Source organism: Cebus imitator, unplaced genomic scaffold (assembly GCF_001604975.1).
Source record: "Cebus imitator isolate Cc_AM_T3 unplaced genomic scaffold, Cebus_imitator-1.0 Scaffold68, whole genome shotgun sequence".
NCBI lineage: Eukaryota > Metazoa > Chordata > Mammalia > Primates > Cebidae > Cebus > Cebus imitator.
In genome coordinates this window covers 5,023,329-5,047,878 of record NW_016107383.1, presented here as the reverse complement: position 1 = coordinate 5,047,878, position 24,550 = coordinate 5,023,329, and the positions used below count along the sequence as shown (strand labels likewise).

The 24,550-nt window shown below is 39.1% G+C and overlaps 1 protein-coding gene and 1 long non-coding RNA gene across 2 annotated transcripts in view; one reads left to right on the top strand and one right to left on the bottom strand.

Annotated features, from left to right (window-relative positions):
* LOC119471640 overlaps positions 1–24,550 on the bottom strand; it is a 248,972-nt gene that overhangs the window by 34,735 nt on the left and 189,687 nt on the right. The window lies entirely within an intron of this gene.
* The window catches only part of TNFRSF11B (TNF receptor superfamily member 11b), a 28,382-nt gene continuing 19,828 nt past the window's right edge, over positions 15,997–24,550 (top strand). The window contains exon 1 of the mRNA XM_017530685.2: positions 15,997–16,405. Within this exon, the coding sequence (XP_017386174.1) occupies positions 16,295–16,405 (111 nt within the window). The 5' untranslated portion in view covers positions 15,997–16,294. The remainder of the gene's footprint in view (positions 16,406–24,550) is intronic.

The following is a 24,550-nucleotide window of genomic DNA, read 5'->3' as shown; positions in this document are numbered from 1 at the left end:
AAAAAAAAAAAAAAAAAAAAATTCTAAACACAAAATAAATAGCTGAAACAAATATATAATTTTATTTTAATGACTAATGTATTTTTGAAATATCTATATTGAATAATTTCATTTAAAGCACTGTCATGTTCTTGTCATGTCTTCTTCTTGTACTAAATGCATTTTTAATCTTCTTATGGGATAATCCAGTCCAAAATACCCCCAGCCTGCAGGAAATAACACCATCCTTAATTATCCACCCCAGTAAATTCTGCCATGTTATGATACTTTAGGGTTTTACTAATGCTATTAGAGGGGACTGCTCTGGCATTCTCAATGCTAATATAATTACTTTAATGAAAATATGGTTTTAAAATTTATAATACCAAGGGCCTAAAACAAAATCCCATGTGGATCTCAGGTTTTTAAATGTTCTAGCTCCTAAATTCCTTTGTTAACAATTACTTATGTTTTCTTTTCCTAATAAAACATATTATTTAACTTCCATTCTGAGCCTCTGAGCAGGCTGAAATAACAAATGACATTGTTTGAGCAATTAATTTATGCCAGTCAGAAGGTACTTTATAAGTATTTAATCTTATGGATAATACATAACTAAATTCCAAAATTACTGCAGACATTATTATTACACCTATTATACAGGTAAGTAAACTAAGGCATACAACAACTACAAGTTTACTTTCATAGCAGGGCAGAAATTTGAATCCAGTGCATTTGTATCTTTAGCATTATACTGTGCCATTTTTCTGTATTACCAACTATGAAGGTGTCATATTAGAGGCAAGAGCTGCCTTTGGTTTTCTTTCCATTTTTTCCTTTTTTTTTTCTCTTGATGGTAAATTTATTATTTCAAATATGAATGGTTCTGAACCAGATTTGTACATGAGAATACATCAAACCAGTGTTTCCAAACACTTTTGCCAGACCCCTACCGCAGAGATTTTAATTTGACGTGCCAAGCCAAGTAGACCTGGTATAGACATAAAATCTCCCTGTGTTAGTCTAATATGGATTTCTGGAGTAAAGCTATTTTACTGGGTCTTATTAGATACTGAAAGAAGTGCAGAAACTGCATCATTACCTTTAAGGTTTAGAAAGTGGATCAACAAAAGAATATAGTAACTCCAAAAAGATTGTGAATCTAGTGCAGATGGAAAGAATTATTTACAATAGAAATGTGGCACCTGGCTTGACACATCACAGCAGATGCTATAAAATTAGAAAGGCTAAACATAAGCCAACCTCCCATGGTCCTTTGTGGCCCCTTTTCCTGCCTTCATTGAGAAGAAAGACAGGATGAAGTAGAGCTGAAGAGTAAAATTCCAATTTAAGAAACCACAGAAAATACATTATGATTGGAGTTAAATAGTCCCAGTCATTAAAAAAAAATGTGGAACAATTTCATCCAAGAAAGAACAGCAGGAAATAATGTATATCTTTTATTAATCTCTATTGTTTTCTATTCTTTGGGCAAGCTCTCACAGTTCTGCAAAAGGATTTGACGGGCTTAAAAAGACATGGATAAAAGATATTTCAAAGGATCAGTGTGCTATGACAAGGTCATCTTGATACTGAAATCTCCCTGCATTACTCCATACAAATTATCTAAAATAATTCACTCCTTCCAAAAGAATAACTTGTCTCTTTCAGTCTGAATGCAATATTCTTTTCATTGTTGTTACAGTAGGAAAAAAACTTCATGGCTTCCTGTTTTGTTAGTTGTGGAAAAGGCAAAGGAAATTTTTCCAACAAACGTTAATGTCTGCTTTGTATATAGTTGATTTTTTAAAAATGAACTAATGTGGTGTCCTCTTTTGCTTCCTTCTTGTGAGTTTCCATGTGTAATCAACAAACAATAAGTACTTTATTAGGATCTACTAAATTGTTTTCCTTATTCCTGGGACCTTCTTAAACTCTATTGTTTCCATTGAAACACTACACATGGTGTTTTCAGTAAATTTTCATCTGAAAAAGATCTGGTCTTTTTCCATTTAACTCAGATTTTTCCCTGATTTGCTTTTAGATTATATAACCATTGCCAAATAAGACATGGTTTTTAAAAAAATGCCACCACTACCTCTCTTGACGTTGAATTAGTATTTCAGTTTAACCACTCACTAGAAATACCAACAGCCACCCATTCAAATAATGTAATTAATTTTTTTTTTCATCTAGTCATGGCCTGGAAAGAATAATTTCACTACTCCCTCGCCTGACTTGACATTGATTTTCTATTTCCATGATAGTGATTCCACAATCAAAAAATATCAATTTAATGCCTGCAATGCAGAAAGCAAAGCACCGTGCCAGATTCTGAACATGAGATCCATGAACAACTCCCCTTTTTTTCTTTTCTTGTTTTGTAAGACCATGTTGAAGGCCTACCCAGTAATCACTCCACTTATTTCTTTCCCGCTTTGCGCTCTCACTTCCTCCTAGCAGACAGAATCTGCTAGCTCATATGAAGACTGGAAATGCCAGGTACACATTTCCCCAACCTCTCTTGCATTTAGAGTCTGGGTGTGTGGCCCAGCCCTGGTCACCAGAACCTACCAGGAATCTTGTTGAGCTGGGGTGAGAAGTGGGGAAAATGGGGCAAAAAGAGCATGGTTATTCTTTTTGGTAAAGAGAATTTTCAGAAAAATTTCCACCTTTGACCCTTTTAAAAACTAAAGTGTAGAAAATACTACGCCAAGAGATTTGGCAGTCATCTTGCAACCACTATGGGAAAACTTAAGAACAAAACCCAACATTCGTAGGTGACAACAGAAAGGTAGAAAGAGCCTGGGTTCTTTATGATATTTTGGGCTATTGAGATTCCATTTGAGCTTAGAATTTCCCTGCCTCTGTATTATAAAACACAGAGGCAGGGAAGGTATGGAATAATCATTACATTTCTTATCAAATCCACTTTTAGTTGGATAATCTGTATTTTGCAGTTGAAAGCATCCCAAGGAAAGATATCTGGTTAATCCTTTCTCCTCCCTCAAAATTCAGCTGAAACATCAATGCCCAATGAAGTCTCTCTCTCTCACCTCCCTACAGCACTGCTACCTTCACCTAGGTGGAACAAGCTGACCCGTTGCTTTCAATTCTTTGGTACCCTGGCTTACACTTACTTTCCTACAAGCAACTTAGATTCTCAGACCTGCTCTCATCCATTAGTTCTAAAACTTAATGCAACAGTATCTAGTCGATCTGTTGGTGGCAAGCAGAGTTAAATGCCTTTACTTAGAGGTTCAGGGTACAGGAATGACCCCTTAGAAAGACAATTATAATAGTTGAAAATTCAAAAGTAGAAGAGATTCTATGATACATTATATTGAAGTCATCAAAGTATCAGGATACTTCTCAAGATCATAAGCTCCACAAATAAACAGGTCGTATCTTTCTCTTTTCTTTCATCTCAATTTCTTCAGTGCCCTACAGAAAGTTTAGCAGCTTAGTACATAGTAGTTCCTCAAAACTGTTTGTTAAAGTGGACTAATAATACAGAATTTAAATGTTAAACCTCAATGACACCTAGAGATTCTCTAATGTAACCTAATTGTACAGGCAAGAATCTGAGGACTGGAGAGTTTATTTACCTTCCTTAATTTGTAAAGCAGGGGCTAAGTTGGAACTACCACCCAGGCCTCCTGTCTCCTAATTCAGTGCTCTATTCTACCAGAGAAGATTGCTGCATTTGTATTCTAGGTGGACAGAAAGGACATCTGCAAAAACATAACTAAAAACATATGCAAATACAATGGTCAGACACTGTGGCAAGAAAGGAGAAAACATTTTGGACTAGAATGGTCAAGATTGGCCACTATGTGTGCCAGGCAACAAAAGTCTGGCTTCCTAGACATATTACTTTCATCTCTCTGGTGTCAGCTTTGATGTCATTTCCTTAAAGAGGTTCTCCCTGACTTTTTAGTTGAAATTTGAAAAACAACTCAGTTCCTATTTATTTGCTCCATAGCACCGTTTTCACTTTTCATCTCCCCAGGTAAAATTACATACATATTTGTGTATGCATTCATTTGCTTGTCTGTTTGATCAACATACATCCCCTCCAGGAGGGCAAGACTCATATCTATTTCATTGTTCACTCTACATCCAACACCTCACACAGCTTCCAACACATGGTAGGCACTCTGTATCTATCCAGCCATTAATTTGTTCAACAATATTCCAAGAGATAGGGAATACAAAGATGTAAAAGGCAGACAAAAACCCTAACCTCTTGGAGCTTATACTCTACTGGAGAAAGAAAATAAGAAATATAACATAAATAAAATACTACATATTTGAGGAATTTTAGAGCTATCAATTAAAGCATGCTCTGTTGTTTTTGTATGTAGACTAGGAAAAGGCTATCTGAATCTATTCCATACCATTGATGTTTTAATGCATCCTGATTTCACAGATGTAAAAATATGAAGAAATGGGCATCTTAGAATTGATGAAATAGGATATTGCATGTTAGATGATGACAAGTGCTAAAGTGAAATATAAAAGTAGACAGGATGTGTCGAGAGAGAGCTCCCTGAGCTGATGAATGAATTAAGTTGGAATTATGGAGGGAGAGCGTAATATGAAACAAGTGACCAGTCATAAAGAATAGAAATGTTAATCAAGAACCGAGTTTGTATTCATGTGGTATATAGTAACACTAGCGGCAGATATATCGTAACCTCAGCCCTGATAATCATTTGTGGAGTGAACTTGAGCAAGTTGTTGAGCCTCAATTTCCTAATTTGGAAAATAGGTAATGTATGCAAAAGACTAAAATGAATGGATAGTCTATAAATGGTAGTTGTTATTACCTTTATCATTTTATTTGGTACCTCCTGAACTGAACTTCAGCTGATTTCCTGTTTGTTTGGCTGTTTGTTGTAACCATCAGACCCTCCACCTTGACTTGCCAGACCCAGGCTCCCTTCCCCTCTGCGTACTTCCATAGCAGTCTTTGTCTTTTACACACTCAGTTTCCATTTATCACTAATCTGTCTTCCCAACTGGATTATTAATTCTTTGAACACGAAAACCCAGACTTATTCATATCCGGTGCCTGGCACCTAGAAGGTTCTTAAAATATTTGATGATTGAATATGAGAATGAATTTGGGTACGCCAATCACAGGAAAACAAATACTGAAGATTCCACTCTTATGAGATATCTATAATAGTCAAAATCATAAAAGCAGAGAATACAACAGTGTTTGCAGAAGGCTGAGGAGGGGGAAATGGGGAGTGTTGTTCAATTGGTCTTCAGTTCCAATTATGCTAGATTAATAAATTATAGAGATTTACTGTATAACACAGTATTAATAATTAACAGTACTATAAATTCAAATAAGTTAAAAAAATTTTTAAGAGAGTAGATCTCATGTCAAGTGTTCTTGCCACAAAAGCAAAAACAAAGAAACACAAGGAATGGCTGGGAGGTGTTGGATATGCCTATCACCTTGATTGCGGTGATGGTATCACAGGTGTTCACATATGTCCAAAGTCATCAATTTGTACAGCTTACATATTTATCATTCTTTGAATACCAGTTATACCTCAATAAGGCTGTAAAAAGAATGTATATGTTGGATAAAGGACCTTCCAGGTAAAGGGAATGTTTTCATTAAAGCCCTGGTGATGAATACACTGGACATCCATCCATGCACTCAAGGAAACTTCCTTCAAGCACTGACTGGCAATAGTTTCAAAGGAGAACATTATTGCTCCCTGGAATACACAGGAATAGCCTATAGAATGCATAGGTTGGTACTCGCCTTGGACTTTCCTCATCATACTAATAAACCTCTACCACAGTCAGTTAGTCCTCTCAGTTGGACTTCCATGTGCTGTCCCAAAAGACCATGGTATGCTGTTTACCTTACAGGAATCTAGAGAGACTGCAAATATTTCTCCACATTTTTGTATGGGTGCCAGAAATTACATCCACCACTGCCCTGTGGGAGTGTTGGCTTTTAGGTAAATGTAAAACAACAGGGGGATGATTGGTTTCCCTGACTCATTTAGACAAGTAGGCCTGGGAGAACATGAGCTCAGCTGTGGGCCCTCTAGCTGACATGCCAACTTGCAAAGTACTTCTTTGGAAGTGATTTAGCCTCTTTTCATTTTTTAGGAACAGAGTAGGACATTAAAAAATATCCAAAACCAAAATTCCCATTGAAATCTTAAGGTCTTTCTAAGCAAAAATAACCTTCCTTGGCTTTAAAGGTCAAGAAACCATTAGAAAGAAATAATAGCTGCCCAAGAATGGTCTCCAGTCCAGCCACCCAGGCGCCAAAGCCAACACCACTTTGACGCAGATGGGTAACTAGCCAGAAAAGGTAGGGCTCCAGTGTCAGACTCTCCCTGCTCTCTGGCCTGAGTGAAAGGAGTGAGAGATGGGAGGAGAGGAAGGCAGGCCAAAAAATCAACAAAGTGCAACATGTCTCATAGCAAAGTCAGCGTGGCAGGGTCCCTTAGTGTTGTTGACCAATTTCTGCACCATGCAGAGAGGGCCAGCCCCTGAATCAGATGAGCCGCTTGTAGTCTTCCATCTTGGCATCCGCCCACAGGCCTCAAAAACATCGGACATAGGAAAGAAAGAATTCTACTTGTAGTCAAAAATACCAGTTAGCCTGCTGAAGCTTACTGTCAAATAATGGATCATGGTTTGAATTGCGTTAAACAGAAACAGCTAACAAAATGTGATGAAGCATGGGGTTTTTGAAAGAATCTAGAGTTCAAATTCTTGCTTTAATTTTGAGTCTATCTCTTTCTTACTGTGCCATCTTGGACTAGTCACAAGTCCTCTCTGAGCTTTAGTTTACTTATCTCTGTAGTAAGAATATTAATCATATTTTAGTCCATCTACATTTTATTTATTGGGAAGGTCAAATAATTAAAGGATCAAATGATCTTTTGTTGGTTAAAAGCATCATGTAAATGTTATATATTGCTGTATGGCTTAAATATAAGTTGATAGTGTCTATTTAAAGATAGCATGACAATATAGATATGTTTTATGAATAAGGACATTATTTTTATTTAAACTTTCAGCAGAGTTTGGAACAGAAGCAGATTCTGCTTCCAAACAAGTTGGTGTGCAGAGTGGAAGAAGTCCTGGTCCACAGGTGATCCATATTGTCTGGTGCCCTTCCTTCTAATCCTTCTCCTGCCTGTGAACAGCACAGTCTGTTGATCATTCTGCTTTATGAGCAATGAGCATGACACAGCTAGGCAAAATGAGACTTATGATGGCTCCCTTACACATTTCATAACCTTGCTATCAGGACAAAATGAAATAAAGTATGCAAAAGTACTTTAAAGAGAATAAGGACAAAAGAAGCTTAAGTCTGATCACGCTCAAAAATCTTTTGAGCCTCTACTGACCATAAAACAGTAGCATCTGGAATTGAAAATCATCCACACTTCTTTTTTAGCCCTTTCCTTCTCTGCAGCTTTAGCACTGGGACTAGATCCTCTCTCACCAATTGCTGCACAGATGCCCTCTGCTGGAACCAAACATGCTACAGTACCCGTTCTTCCACCACCACCACACACACACCCCACTCTTATTCACCTCTGGGTCTTCAGTTGCCTTGTTCCTCCTGCCTGGAATCCATTTCCTTCTCACATCTGCCTCTCAAACCACTGCTAATGTTTGAAGCACCTTCTCTTTCAAGAAGCCTTTCCAAATACCATCTGCATCTCCTTTCAAATGTATCCTTCCTATCTCTAAACTTCTAAGGACTTCATACCATACTTACATCATTATGCCTTCTGACCTCCTGTGTCACTTCTTTACTGAAGCTTTTTAAAATTCATGTGAAAAAGTATAGAACAAATTTTGATCAAGAGACTAGAGAGAAGTCAAAGAAGACACATGAATAGCCAATTTCAGTAGGTTTCACAGTGTCCAGCATTGGGGCTGAACACATTGTGAGCACTTGGGGACACATGCCGCAGCTGACATGACTGTCAGATTGTCAGGAGATTTTCAGTTTTGTATACTAGTTAATACTTTTAAGTAGATAGTAGCTGTAGCATGAACATTCTTTAAAATTATAACATCTCCTCATGCAATGACCTAATAGCTGTCTCCACACAACACAAGGTACAATCACGCTCAAGTAACTCAGCAGTGAATTTGATTGCAGATAGGAGCTAATGTTTGTGGAGCGCTTATGGCTTGCCAAGCATTATTATAAGTGCCTTGTATATATGTCTCATTGAATACTCAAAACAATCCTAGGAGGTGGATACTATTATTCAGTTCTTTATAGCCTCGAGAAACTGAGGCACAGAGCAATGAAAAGACAAAACTAGCAAATGAACAAAGATTCACAAGCAAGAGTCTAGCCTCAGAGCCTGGGCTCTAATGTCTCTGCCCTATTGTTTTCAGTTTGCAAAGGCCTCAGATGACCACATTTGCTACTGAACTTCCAGATCTTCATCCTGTGCTCTCTAAGCCTTATCTGACACCAGTATTTTCTGTTGTTCTTTAAAAAGACCATGAAAAGAAATCCCCTCTTCCACACTTCCCACTCTGCTTGCCTGTTGGAACTTCTGCTTTTGCCTTCCTTTCATCTCCCTACATCTAACAACCACTAAAGAAGGGGCAGAGCTTCCCTCAAATGTAAACTGTGGTAAGTACCAGGTTGTTTGGAAGCCAAGGAGCTACTGAATCAGTCACTGTTTGCTGCTCCCTCCAACAAATATCTCTTTGAGATTCTAGAATGACTCAATCACACATCCCACACCTGCCGGGCAGAATCAGCTGCCTTGAGATCTGAGCTGTTGATGGTACATAATTTCAAAGGACAAGCCCATTTATAGTCTTGGTGAGTGCAATGATGCACTAGTGAGGAGAAAACAACCCTCATTTATAAAACCCTCATTGAAAACTCAGAACTGGTATCCTGGTCAAGAACACTGGAAAGGTAAATATTGAAATATGACAAATGATGATACAACAGTATTATTACTAACCAAGGTACAAACATCTCTTTGAAACTGAGCAGTGAAAGGTCTCATCGTATTCCAAATCAATTTCCCCACTGGAGCCATAGGCCTTGAACTTTTTGAAACTGAATGCTAAATTTGTGTAAACTTAGATACATTCCTTTTTTTTTTTTTTTTCTGAGCAGAAGACCCATAGTGTTTATGAATTTGGAAGCCCCAGCCATGGGGCTTTTTCTTGCCAAGAAGGCATACCTGCCATACACTGACTGGAGTTAGAACAAGTAAATCACCACTTCTAGATGCAGACTCTGGTGCCATTGTACAAAACCCTGTTAACTGGTCTGGTTTATTAATGCAAGTGTGCCTTAGGCTTGACTGGAACTCTACTCAGCAGAAGCAGCGTGTCTTTTGAGAGAAGAACCTAAAGCACAGACAACGTCTTTCCTACCAAATCAAAAGAATGGCTTCGATTGTTTTCAGGTTCCGCTCCTCTCACCCCCCTAATTCTCACCAAATGTCATGTAGCACCTCCAGAAATATGAACCCTTAAAGGCCGCTTTATGCACCCGAGAAGAAACTGCAGTGATGAAAGTAGGGCTGCTTTTTGTTTATGCATTGTTCATATTCCTCCAAGGCCAATTCCCATTCTTTCTCTCCCACTGTAGTCTGGGCTATTCCCTGCACACAACTCTTTCCTCTGCCTACTCACTTGCTCTGGATTGCTGCTATTATGTCTGTAATTTATTTCAAAATACTTCAACATAGCCAATGCGACCTTATGTACACATTCTTCAGGTTGAGCTACTCTCTCCAGGTGGGCAATTGACTTCACTGGGATTCCCACTTCCCAGGAGAGGAACTAGTATTTCATCAGAAGGTTCCCATTCCAGGGATTCAGCCCTGTCCATCTCTCAGCAACACCAGTGGCTTTGTTACCTAGCATAATGGTGGCAAAATGGGTTTCTGTGGGTGAAATGAAGGGTATGTGAGGTATAGGATTGGCTAGAGAATTCATTCTTAAAGTATTCTAAGCATTCAGTGATGATTGTCCTAGAGACAATAACCCAATGTTCCTCCTGCTTCCATTCAAGCCACATTACCTGTTAGCATATATGTCAAATCACTTCATTCACATTTAAGATATGTCAGTGGTTTCCTACTGTCCATAGATTCAACTGACAAGCCCTTACCCTGACCCCCTAGACACTGCATAGACTCACCCTGCTCACCTCTCTGGACACATAAGGTTTCTTTCTCTCCAGTTCCCTTTGGTCGAGCCCCATTGACTTTGCTCCCTTGGGACACCTCATGTGCTTTTTTCTCTACCTCCATTGCCTGATCAAAAGTGGCTTCTACAACCTTTCCCTAAAAAGCTCAGCTAAAGCAGGTCTTCATAGTCAGTTACCCTTGCATCATCTTAACTTGTGGTATAGACATCACCTCTCTAAAATTGACCTATCACCATCTGAAGAGTTTCTTTCTCAGTTTACTTGGTGACTCTCTCTCTCCAACTTGGCTGTAAGCTTCAGAAGTAAGGGGACTTTTGATCTGTATCAGGGTACTTAACTCAGTGCTTGGCACATCGTAGATAGTAATGTTTGCTGAACAAATGAATGATTATGTTTTTGGTGCTGAGACATACTTTCTTTCCTGATTTGTTAATGGTAGCCCTTCACTAAATGTTAAGGGACTTCAATCCCCTCTTTAGTTTAATATTTACCTAAAAAAGTTTCCTTTAGGTTAAGGCTTTTATAGGTAAACACGTGTTTCAGGAAGCAATTAACTCTTGTAGGCTAGCTTCTCTGAAAACTATCTCATCAAAACCTCTGTTTCTGAAAGTTTATTTTAGTTCCAGGTGGGGACTTTCCCAGATAGAAGCACTTCATTGACTGTTAAGAGAATAGTTTTAAGAGTTTTTATCTAATGAAGACATCTTCATTAGCCAGATACAGACAAATTGCATGGGGATCAGGGAAGTGGGGAGAATTTCTGAATTAATACTAGAGATGACCAAATTTCATCAATAATTTTTGAGGAGGAACCCTGAGTCAGTGTACAGTATTCTTTAACACTTTGTTGATTTAAATACTTATTTCTTTAGAAGCCATCCGATTAGCGGTTATTTGTAATATGCATCCGTTAATTAAGAAACCAGTTTCTTGGGACTGAGTAGGCACTAGAGGACTATCTGAGTTTCTGGAAACTCCAGTTGCAGTGAATGGAGTGACTGGCAAAAAGTTTATAAACAAGAGGTTGTGTCTCTTCCCTGAGCTGATCAGAACAGATTCCTGTTATGGACTGTTGAGGTTATTGTTCCTTATTTCCCAACTTCCCTACCCAGAGGTGTCATCCATTGGACGGTGATTTGCAGTTTCAGAGAGTTTTCTCTTCTATGTCTATATTTGTATTTATTGCCCTGAGAGGTTTGCAGGGTGAGGTTCAGAGAATTACATCCTTCAGCAGCGGAAATGATGGTGTTATTTAGTTATGGACTGAATGCTGTGTTCCTCAAAAATTCGAATGTTGAAATCCTAACCCTCAAGATGATGGTATTAGGAGAGGGCACCTTTGGGTGGTGATTAGGCCATGAGGGTGGAGAGTTAACAAATAGGATTAGGACCCTTATAAAAGAGTCCCCAGAGAGAACTTTTCTGCCATGTGACGTTACAAGGCAAAGTAGCAGTCTGCAAATCAGAACAAGGCCCTCATCAGAATTCAGCCATGCTGGTTTCTGGATCTCCAACTTCCAGCCTCCAGAACTGTGAGAAATAAATTTTTTTTCTTAAATTTGCCACCCAGTTTATGATATTTTGTTGTAATAATGCAAAGTGATTAAGACACACTCCTATGCTTAAAACTCCTTAGGGTTTTGTATGGTTCTTTTAAGACACACCGGAATCACTCACACCTGCAGCCTGACCATTGTCTACTCATCTCTTCAGCCCCTCCCGGACCACGCGATGCCTTGCTCACCATGCAGCAACTGTACTGGAATGTTTCTAATTCCTTAAATCCCACCTTGCTTCCTCCCACTGGGAGACCACTGATACCTTGGCCTCCTTGCTCAAAGGCTCTCCCTCCCCCATCTCTTCACCACGTGGCCATCATTTGTTAACCAGAGTTCTGGTTGAAAGTCACTCAGGGTCAGGTCCTTCTATTGCCACTTATTTCTTTACATGTAGCACACAGTCCTGTTTATATTTATATATCTGTGTGATTGATTAAGGCCAATTTTCAAAGAAAGGGCTATTTTAATGTGTGGCTAGCAATGCCAACATCACATTACAGGTGAGTAGTGAACCATAAATAGCAGCTACTGACCCCTAGTCCAACACCTTCAGGCAAATTCTTAAACAACTGTTGACTTACGTCATCAGAAAATGAGTCAGCTAGATAACTTTATCTTTCTGTACATTATTTTAAGGCATACATACATATACATCTTAAAACACAGTCTGGAAGACCTATAAAGGCAAACAGCTTTTGTCTCTAATATTAATTAAAATTGTGCTTTTTAATAAATTGATAAGCATTAATGAAATAAATCATTGAGCTATCTGCTCAGTTTTCTCCTCCTTTTCCTGTTCCTTTTATAAAATCAGAATAAACCTTCTTTTTAACAACAATGAAATAACAAGGAATTTATTCTTGTTCTTCAAGTTGTTATCCTTTTGTCTGCACAATCGGAACTAGTATTTCCAGTTTTCAGGTGAGGAATCTTAGGCACAAGCCGTTTTGGACACTTGATCAGTCACCTTAGAGCTGCATGCCTTGTCTCCCAAATCACCCTAGTCAATTGCTTTCCTGAGACTCACGTATTTCCATCATGATGATGATTATAAATGACCTTCTGAATCATGGGCTGTGCTACTGTGTTAAAGAGATGAAGTTTATTCCCCATAGGAACTCCTAATATTCAGGCACCATTTCTCTAAGCTTTAGGAGTGACTAAAATGGGGGCTTGGAGGAAGTAGACAGTGTGTCATTGGGTGGCAATCCAAAATCTGTTCAACTTGGGGCCTAATTCAAAAGAGTTTAAGAAAGAGGACATGAGGAATATGAGATGTCCCCTAGAAAGCTAGCATCACATATATCTGGTGTCCAGAAACAGAGGGTTAAATTATGGGAATCCTGCTTAATGTCACTGACAGCCTCAGCCAATGAGGGATCTGTCACAGGAAGATGAATGTAGTCTTCCAGATACTGTTCGTACATCCCTCTTTGGGTTCAGTCTGGAATCCCTGGGTCCATTCCAATTAAATCTTAAGATGAACTCTGGCTCAGAGTGTTCAGAGCTGGCAGCCCACAGTAGATTACTTAGGAATACCCTAGAGGATTGGCCAGATTGCTCCAAGATTATAACAAATGAAATGACTGATAACTCATAGTCTCTGTCAGTTTCCTGTCAGTGAGTGATGAATGAAAGGCCCACAGTTAGGCCCTGAGATGCACAGTCAATACACAGTCTATTTTGTGATTCTAGATAAATGGCACCCCAACCTGTCTCCAGGTTACAGCTAATTACCAATCCCCCGAATCCCCAAATCACCATCATCACTCCATTACAGGAAGAGCCAGAATTTGAGCTAAAAGCTTCAGCAAGTACCATAGAAAAATATGTAGTTCCTGCCCTCAGGAGCTTACAATCTAGATTTGTCTTGTGCTTATACAAATGTCCCCATGAGAACCTCAGATGATAACAACACGTAATGAGCACTCACTATGTGCTGGACACTATTTTGAGTGTTTTACATCTTTTATCTAATTTAATCTTTTTTTTAAATTTATTATATTGCATATTAGGTTTGGGGGTACATGTGAAGAACATGCAAGATTGTTGCATAGGTACACATGTGGCAGTGTGATTTGCTGCCTTCCTCCCCATCACCTATATCTGGCATTTCTCCCCATGCTATCTCTCCCCAACTCCCCACCCCCTACTGTCCCTCCCCTATTTCCCCCCAACAGACCCCAGTGTGTAGTGCTCCCCTCCCTGTGTCCATGTGTTCATTGTTCAACACCCGCCTATGAGTGAGAACATGCGGTGTTTGATCTTCTGCTCGTGTCAGCTTGCTGAGAATGATGGTTTCCAGGTTCATCCATGTCCCTACAAAGGACATGAACTCATCGTTTTTGATGGCTGCATAATATTCTATGGTGTATATGTGCCACATTTTCCCTGTCCAGTCTATCATCTATGGGCATTTGGGTTGGTTCCAGGTCTTTGCTATTGTAAACAGTGCTGCTAATTCAATCTTTATGATAATCTTTACAATACTTTGAGGTAGATGTGATTATTATCCTCATTATAGAAATTTAAAAAAAAAGGAAACACAAATAGGATAGGCAACAAGTCTGAGGTCACAGAGCTAGGAAAAAGTGGAGTTGGGGCTCAAATCTAGGTGTCTGTATACTAAGATGTTGGCCTATGTAAGCATGTTTGTAAGGTAGTAAGTATCTGAGGTACTCCCCTAGAATCATCATAACAATAGGAAATCATTCCTATGGGCCAGGCATTGTGCTGAGTTATTTTACATGCATTATTTTATTCAATGCTCACAACTAGTGATCACCATCATTTATGTAATTCTTTTTTAAATGCCTCCATTTGCTTTCTCTTACACTTCTACAATATCAGTATATTTTTACCTTATAGATGAGGCTTAAGGAGATATGAACCTTTCCCAGGGTTAACACTGCAGGACTCAATTCTTGATTAGTTTTCTCCTAGGTCAGACACCCACATATTGGCATCATTTTACATTTTGAGAAAAACACCTTCAAGTAATATCCTAGACAAATATTACTCTAACAAAAACAATAATATGGCTCTTTATATAGTGCTTCACTTCTAATGCTTGGATTGACCTGAGACCCATGACAAGTCTAAGTGTTCGTACCTCAGGTTGTAGATGTCAAAAGAAAGATTCAAAATATGAGGGGTAATTTGAGTTACATAACTTTGTCCACACTCACTTAGCTACATTTATTCACTAGTTCACTTAAGAAACCAGCGTGCTGTTATATTCTGGCCCTTGAGGGACAAAGCTGAATGACACCCCCTGTCTTCTGTAATTTGCACAGTGGAACAGTCTATGGATCCACTTTGAACCTGGTGGAAAGATGTCCATTGGAAGGGGTAGATGCTCTGATCCCGGTGGGCCATGCTTGCTCCCCAGGGGACCCCTCTCCTGATTCTTCACCTCCCTCTCCTTCAGTCTGGTGAAAGGCAGCATTTGCCCTTCTCAGGAAACGTATAACTTGAACACTTGGCCCTGATGAGGAAGCAGCTCTTCAGGGACTTTTTCAGCCATTTGTAAACAGTTTCAGTGGCAAGCTGAGAACTGTAATCCATGAATGGGACAACACTTTATAAGTCATCAAGTCTAACTTCCAGAGGAACAGCTGGTGGGATTGATAAGGGAGACAGTGAATCCTAGAGCAAAGCGCTAAACTTCTGTCTATAACTTGAGGCTACTGGAAAGACCTCGAAGAGGCAACTCCAGAAGCTCAGCTCCTAGGAAGCTCCAGTACCAATAGCCCCTGGATGATGATGGTGTTGGTGAAGGAGATAGTGCCCCTCAAGTTTCTCCGTGCCCTAGGCAGTCCAATTTTCACTCTGCAGACTCTTTCTGGCTGTAACTACCCCCGATAACACGGCGTGAACGAGGAACAGCATGGGCTTTAGGGCCAATCAGACATGAGTTAGAAAAATTCCTACTATGTAAACTTGAAGATGAATGATTGCAAACTCTGAGCCGAACAGGGCTCAGAGACAATGTCATGCATAAAGAGGGGCCTTGTAATTTGAGGTTTACAGAACCCGAAGTGAAGGGGTCAGGCAACCGGGCACTGCGGAAACTCACAGCTTTCACCCAGCGAGCTGACAAAGTGTCTGGGACGCACTCCAGTTGCGTCTGGATCTTGGCTGAATCCGACGCTCAGGGTGGAGGAGACACAAGCACAGCGGCTGCCCAGCGTGCGCCCAGCCCTCCCACCACTGATCCCTACTGCCAGGAGGCCGGCCGCTGGCGGGAAGGGGCCGGGAAACCTCAGAGCCCCGCGGAGGAGACAGTAGCCGCCTTGTTCTACAGCCCGGTGGCTTCCCCCCCTCCCCCTCCCAGGGTCCAGACACCACCGCCCCACCCCTCAAGCCCCACCTCTCTGGGGGATCCTTTCCGCCCCAGCCCTGAAAGCGTTAACCCTGGAGCTTTCTGCACACCTCCCACCGCTCCCGCCCAAGCTTCCTAAAAAAGAAAGGTGCAAAGTTTGGTCCAGGATAGAAAAATGACTGATCAAAGGCAGGCGATACTTCCTGTTCTCGGGACACTATATATAACGTGATGAGCGCACGGGCTGCGGAGACGCACCGGAGCGCTCGCCCAGCCGCCGCCTCCAAGCGCCTGAGGTTTCCAGGGACCACAATGAACAAGTTGCTGTGCTGCGCGCTCGTGGTAAGTCCCCGGGCCAGCCGAGGGGTGCCCGGCGCCTGGGGAGGCTGCTGCCACCTGGTCTCCCGACCTCCCAGCGGACCTGCTGGGAGAAGGCTCTGCTCGCTTCTTCCCAGGAGAGGTTTGGGATCAGGCTGGAGCAGGAAACCGCTTTCAAGCTGTGCCATGATTCCCCTAGGATGTCCTTTTACGCTGCAAAGTTTCTGCTGAGTTTATGGAAGACAAGAATGAGAGGGGGTAGAGGAGGGAGGGAGAAAGAGAAGGGAAGAGAGAACTTTGTTTGAAAAATTTTTTAAATCATTAACCTCTGTCTTCATCTCAGAGTATTAACACCCTCATGCTATCTTTGCTTAATGAACTTGGACTTTTACTATTATTAGTGGCAAAGAAGTGGTCCCTTAGATTCAGAGTAAGTTGGAAGAAGATGTTAGTCTTCTTAAAACCATTATAATTAGAATTTGGATACATTGAATATGTCATGATTATTAGATTTTCTAATACAAGTATGGGAAATTTTGAATAATTTGGAGAAAAGATCTCTCACATACACTCACACTTCTTAACTATGCAACTTAATATCTGGATAAAATTTGTTAAAATTGATTATTTCACTGCTCAACTTCAATATGCTGTGGAAAATATTGGCTGTATGTTAATTATGTTCTAAAATATATATAAATAATTGAAGTTCAGCACTAAATGGGGCTAAAAATTGTTTTTACAATGTCATTTGGAAAAGAAAGGGATCTGTGACTTAGATTAGCTTCTTCTATTTTTTTTTTTTTAATTTTAACCTTAGGTTTTAATCAGGTTAATAAGATTTGCATGTAGGTTTTTCTATGACCAATGACTTATTTTCTTTATGTCACTAGAGTGTGGAATACACAAGATATGAATCAGACATTTATGCAAGGCTAGGAAGAGCCATATTTAAGCCATATATGTGTTTTGGATGTGTTTGAGTAAATGTTTGAATTTCAGCCTCCAACCCACAAATAATGAATAGAAGGCTAGGTAGTCTTCCACTTAGGACCTAGGATACAGAAACATAAATAAGTAAATAAATAGCAAAGACACTAAAGAAATGGTAAGTTGGATAGGAGTCTACACATAAGTATGTTTATGTGTGTGTGTGTGTGTGTGTGTGTGTGTGTGTGTGTGTGTGTATAACTTCATCAGTATAGATAGTATGGAGAGCTTTTTAAAAAGTGAATCTTTATTAAAATATAACACATTGAGAACTGTGCAAGTCATTAGTGCCTAATGGAGTTTTTCTAAGTGAGCACTTGTGAGCTAGCACACAGATCTAGAAATACATTATCAGCACCTCAGGAGCTCCCATCACTACTCTGTCCACAGCTAGCACAATCAGTATTCTGATTTGAACACCATAGATGAATTTTGCTTGTATTTGATCTTTCTATAAATGGAATTTATGGATTTTTTTTGCATTTGACACCTTTCATTCAAAGTTCTGTTGTGAGATTCAGCTCTACTACAGGATATATAATAATTTGTCCATTTTCATTGCTGTATAGTCTTCCATTGTATGGATACACCATAATTGATTTAATCATCCTAGTTTGGGGCTAGTATTAATAACTCTACTATTAATATAGGGACACTTTTATTCTTCCTAACCCTTTTTATTTTGTCAAATATTTAATTAATAATAAACACACTAGCAATGAGTTAAATTTCAGGATGTCCACTAAATATGTTTCTAATTAGAAGTATCCATAAATGATAGTCAAATATTTTTTATATATGGTCTGTACAGGAAGATAGACATATGTGTAGATAATACTAATTTTAGATGATACAGCCTTATCAAAAGAGAAGACTTTGTATGTGTCTTAAACACAGTAAACACTTTACATAGGAAAAATTTTGCTTCCCCTTTCTTTAGCTTCAGAGATTTACTTTATTTTGAAAACAATTGCAAATGGACACTGTATACTTACACACAGAGTCCAAAATGCCCTTTTGTAAAACCAAGGTGCCATTGTAGGAACTAGAAGCACCACAGATACTTTGTTCTTTAATAATGGGCATTCCACTAGCACTAGTCATTAGGACAATGTGAAAAGCAAGATGGAGACTATTCCTGTCCCCATGGACCCACAGTCTAATGGATAAAGGAGAATTGGCCAAGTAATTGTGTATATAGAGTTGCAAAAAAAGAAACTACTAGGTGACCTGGGAATATAAAATATTCCGACCTATAACATGTTATAAAGGAAGTTTCTAGTGCAGTGGTATCATGTGGACCAAAATTCAAATACCGGTACTACCACTTGCCAGAGAAATGACTGTGGCCAACTTACTTCTTTCTTGAGTTTTAGTTTTGTCTTCTATAAAATGATAATAATTATATGCATACATCCAAGATAACCACATAAAGTTTCTGTTTCATATCAACACTAGCTTCCAGCATGATACTCACAGATAACTAACTGTAGGACAATCTAGAGCTAAGCGAATTATGTAAACAATGTGCTGATGATACTCAGAGGATGGAGAGATGGCCATCTACTGTCAACCTGTAGGAGGGTTATGATGTTTCATTGTTGGAGATTTAAAATCAGATATCCTGGACCAGAGAAGTGAGAGAAAGCAAAATTGTGTAGCCAAATAGAATGCTAGGTTCTTTTTGTGAGCACAGAGGATATGCTGGTAGGTAAGCAGAGGAGGAGGTAGGGATGGGATGTTGTCATTAGTGCTAATGTCATAGACATGAGCTCTCCTGGAATGTTCCTTAATGCAGTTAAGCAGGGGCCCACTCGGTTTCACTCAGGCTTAGGTTTTAACTGATGACTGAAGCTTCCCATCATGTAGTATCAGAACCATTCATTGAGCTTCTCAAAGCTAAGTTCTGAATTAGTGTTATGATACTAGGAGTTGGAGTGGAGAAATGGTCAGGGAGCGAGTAGATTTATTTTTCCTCAGGAAAAATGTCTGGTCTGTCTGTTTTCCTGTAGAATAATGCCTTTTGGGGCTTTCTGTTGCTTTACTGTTGTTTATTTTGGTTTCCTCTCCCTCCTCCTAGTGGTTAAAGTTTTTGTTTGTTTGTTTTGTTTTGTTTTTAAAGAGAATGAATACTCTGAATTTTCTAGGAAAATCTGACATACCCTCAAGCCAAAACAGCCCTGATCCCTGTCCCTAGCAACATTCCTGGCCTGGGTCACCTAGCAACCTCCAGCACAATTTCTAATTTCAATTTAGTTTTAAATTTTACTTCTTAAGTTTAAACTATAACTGTCAAATTCCATTTATCAGGCAAGTAAGCATTCTGCACAGGTGGTTTATCCAGTCAGTTCTAGGAGGAGAGCTGTGGCAGTGTTGATCAAAGGGAACTACACACACACACTCAGGTATTTTTGCTCTCCTGGCCACTGTCTTGCCTGACAGGTTTTGCTCTTGGCAACCCTCAGCCCCCTGCTGGGATGTTCCCTTTGTGTGAAAGCTTTTTGTAAAGAGCATTATTTTCTCTAGTATCTTATTAACCAATAGCATTTCATTTAGTTTGAGTTTCTCTTTTGCAGCCAAAAAAATAAAAAGAAGAAAAAAAGACTAGGAAATATATTGAAGGGAAACAGTAATCTTACAAAAATATATGTTTGCATTAAAGCCTTGACTGATGATGCCTAGCTGCTCCTTATGTTGCTACAATGGAGCAGAGATGCCAAAATTATCAGGATATTTGTATGGTTTACCCTGCAGGGCAGTAGCTCTCAATTATATCAGATTTCTTCCCATGTACTTTTATAATAAATCCTTTGTAACAACCTCCTTGCTCTCCTGAAATGAAATTCAGAGTACATATATTTTACCTACACATATAATTTTTAAAAATCAATATACTGGCATAACTATACTATAAAGGAATAATAAAAAGATAGTAATTTATAATAAAATAGGCTTCACTGGAAGACATAAAGAAGTAGTGATATGCTAGCATCTTTTTGTAAAATTGCCATGAACACGCCACTAGGAATAAAGACTGGGGAACATGTGTAATATTGGTGACTCAGAAACATGGTCAGCATTGGCTTTGGTGCTGTGATTCCAGATTACTTATATCAGTTGTTAACAGGACACTTGAATGTGTGTGGGACGTAGGATTATTCTTCATTGTTCAGGAGGTCTAGCAGCATGTAGTCATTATGACCAGAGAAATACCCCACAGATTCCTAGAACTTCTCCTAAGGGACAGCACCACCTCTGTGGCACAGTGTAAGCTCTTTGCAAGCACAGATTTTCATCTTGTTCATTTGTAGCTCCAGTGTCTCCACAGCACACGACCCTAAAGGTGTGTTTCCTGCGTTCAAGGGAACTATAAAGAGATTTGCTATGGTGTTGGATAATCTACTAGTAATTTTCATGAATGTTCCAACAGAATTTAGCTTACTGCCAGATATTTATCTTCTAATGTTGGCTTTGATCTCTTTGAAAATATACACAGAACACCCTACCCACCTGACTAATATTTTAAATAGATTTGTACATTCATACTATAAAGGTTCATATTAGTGCCTTCATGAAAGCCCATTCTTAAACAAGTAACAAAACTGAACCAGATTCATACATTGATCTTTGGAGTACAATCTAAGCCTGGCTGGACTGCTTTTCTGGCCTTCTCATCCAGTTGGGACTGTGTGCTATCTACTGAGTAGAGAATACAGGTATATACAGCTACTGAGTGGAGAACAAATGATAGTGGGTTTGGGCATCAAGTGTTCATTTTTGGTTCGATACATTTTTTTTTTTTTTGAGACGGAGTTTTGCTCTTGTTACCCAGGCTGGAGTGCAATGGTGCGGTCTCGGCTCACCGCAACCTCCGCCTCCTGCGCTTAGGCAATTCTACTGCCTCAGCCTCCTGAGTAGCTGGGATTACAGGCATGCACCACCATGCCCAGCTAATTTTTTGTATTTTTAGTAGAGACGGGGTTTCACTGTGTTGACCGGGATGGTCTCGATCTCTTGACCTTGTGATCCACCCGCCTCGGCCTCCCAAAGTGCTGAGATTACAGGCGTCGATAACTTTTATATATTTGTAATGTGTCTCAGTAGAGATGTCAAGTAGGCATTTAGATACAAAATATTTCAGAATATAGGAGAAGCTTGGGCTGGAGATTAAAAAAAAAAAAAATCTGTCTCATTAGCCTAGAGAGGATTTTTGGAGCCATAGAGAAGGATGACTTCACTTGGCAAGAGAGAAGAGCATGAAGCCGCCCCCAGAGCAGAATCCTGATATCAACAGTCTGGTAAACAAAATGCAAATATGAACAGCACTGGCAGCCATGTTTAGAAAAGAAAACAAAAATCAAAATAAAACTTAGCAACCCACAATAGCAGGAACTAGTGAATCGGAAATCCTAGGAACATCCGTAAACTATCTATGCGAGAAGAAAGAGTGAGGTATGGCCAACTTGAAATAGATACAAGGACGGTGTTTTTATGTGACATGTAATTAGTTTTTGGAACTCACTACCACAGAATATTTTGGGGTAACTAGCATACAAAGTCTAAAAAAAGAATCCTTTTAGACAGTTTTAAGGGATAAGAATAGTGTTACAACACATTAGGTAAGAAACTGAGTGGTACCCTCTCTCTCTCACATTTACCTGGCCTCTCTAAATGAATATTCCAAGGCCAGAACAGTCTGCAGACATACTAAAATGGTTCCTTCCAGCTACAAGTTGACATAATTTCCAAGGTGCTTGAGTAGATTATTTTCACTCAAATTTCTCAGAAGCACCTGAATCAGCCAGACCATAAATGGATAGAGGATGCAAGAGGAAATGAAATGTAATTCCTAAAGCCCTTCCAAAAAAAGTAATGTGCTGTTAATGGCCTTGATTTGCCAGTTTTTGTTGTGATTAAAAAAAAAATTCACCTCTCTAGATTTATAGCCTTAATATTCATTGAAATATTATTTGATTTCCTTGAAGCCATCTTCTTTAAAAATAAAATGAATAGCCTTAAGATCTGTACTTCAATTCAGACTGGACCTTTTCTGTAACAGCCTTTTAAATAATCAACAATGAAATAGGAAAATAGGTGTCGAGATGAATTTAGATTTAAGACAAGACAGTGACTCATCTCAGTTTTGTGGCTGCCTTTAGTAAATCCAGTTTTCTTCTCTGGTCTTTGATCCAGAAACCTCAGTTCTCTGGCCATGTAATACTACTTTCTTGTTCAAAAAATTTTATTTTTAGAAATATGAATATCAGTACTCTATTCCTTAACAAATTCTCCTGACCATCAATTTGGATCGATGTCACCACTACCACCATCACCACAAAATGTAATTTAACAATTCAGTTGTGGGTCATGGTGACAACACTTTTGCAGTGACAATGGTGAGAGGCAAGATTGTCTCATTCTGAGACACATTCTTCTTGTCTTTAGATAGGCACAGAAGTTATTAATGTGCATATTTTTCATATTCCATTTAGAGAAAATCCAGGTTCCAAAGTTTTCAGTTCTATTTGGTCTTTGAGCTCCAATGGGTGATTCCGCTTCTATGGGTTTTACTTCCCCCATGTCTAAAATAGAGGTGTTAGAGCAGGTAATATGTGGAAGGTCTGATGTAGTTTCAAATTTTTATCACACACATACACACACACACACACAATTGACTGTGCATTATTTCCTGCTCAAAACATGCAAATATCAAACAGACATATTTGTCTGTAAAAAATATGTTACAGAAATGTTTTTAAATATTCTATTTTGTTGCCTTTGTGTAAGTTTTTTCTGCTCCATTGGTTCATGTAAAATAAATCTATTTAAATCAGTAAGACCACAAGATGAAGCACCTTTTGAAATGTTACCTACCTTTAGGTAGTATGACTTATGTATTTTAGAGCAACAAATTATTCTTTTAAGCCAAAAAAAAGATTTTCTCATTCTGAGACACATTCTTCTTGTCTTTAGCCAGTATGCATAGAAGTTATGAATGTGCGTATTTTTCATATTCCATTTAGTTAAAAGCCAGGATCAAGACATCCCCTCAGGACTTACTGAAGAGATGTAATTATGGTCACTTGCAGTCTCCTTAGACTCATTGAGTGGAATTTTCTTTGAATTTGTATTCACAAGGATGTACTTGACAACTTCACACCATTCTCTGGAGTAAATGTCAAACCTTCAGGCAGAATAAGCATGATAATGGGTAGGTTGGCATGACCATTAACAACTACACTTGAATAATGCACCAGGCTGATAGACAGAGACCTCTGCACCCACATTCTGTTTCCTGTCTCTTTTAAAGTCCAGTAAAAAACTAAAACAAGTCAACTAGATTGTGCTAAAGTAAATGCCAAACAGAAAGCAGGAGAATGTTTATGAGGATGGTGTACTTGTTAGTGTTCTTTGCCAATTGTTCCCAGTTCTTCTGCCTTCCAGAGGCTTGGTGGGATTGTGTATCCTAGTGTCCTGGGGAGGATGGGGTCCAAGAGAATGTGAATAGTTTTGGCTAGTAACTCATGAGTTAAAATGATGTAAATCACTTCCAAATTAGAGCACTTAATAGTTGATGTACATAGCCCTCTCAAAGTTGTTTTCTCTCTCTCTCTGTTCTTTCTTCACAGCAAATCAGCAATATTTCAGATATTGGTTGCTATATCATCCTAGGTCCCGGACAGAGGACAATGTTAAGAGCCTTTAGCAGTTCAACTAGGGACTTTACTATGTCTGAGAAATAAACCTTCATTTTTTTTAAGCCAGTGAGATGCTGAAGTTTTTTTATTGTCATGGCATAAAACCCAACCCCTTGACTTATTCAGTAACCAAACCCCAGTTATATCTGATCATTGAGGGTAAGCAACTGCAAAGAGCATTTACAAATCACAAAAGACTAACTCTGTGATTTTAGATTCTCCTCCTTCATCAAAGCTACTGTTAGAAGGATTCATGAAGAAGAATGTGTCTTCTGATGCCGAAAACTCAAAAATTCAAAATTTAGATTATATAAAGGGGTGGCTGGGCTGCAAAGTGGGAAGGTCAACAGACATTTAACAGTAGGCTCCAAATCAAACACCCTATTCTGTGACAGTAACCAAACAGGGACCATGCTTTGCTTTTCATTGCTTCGAGTTGACCCTTCCCCTGTAGCAGTTCAGTTATCCTCATCTATAGCTT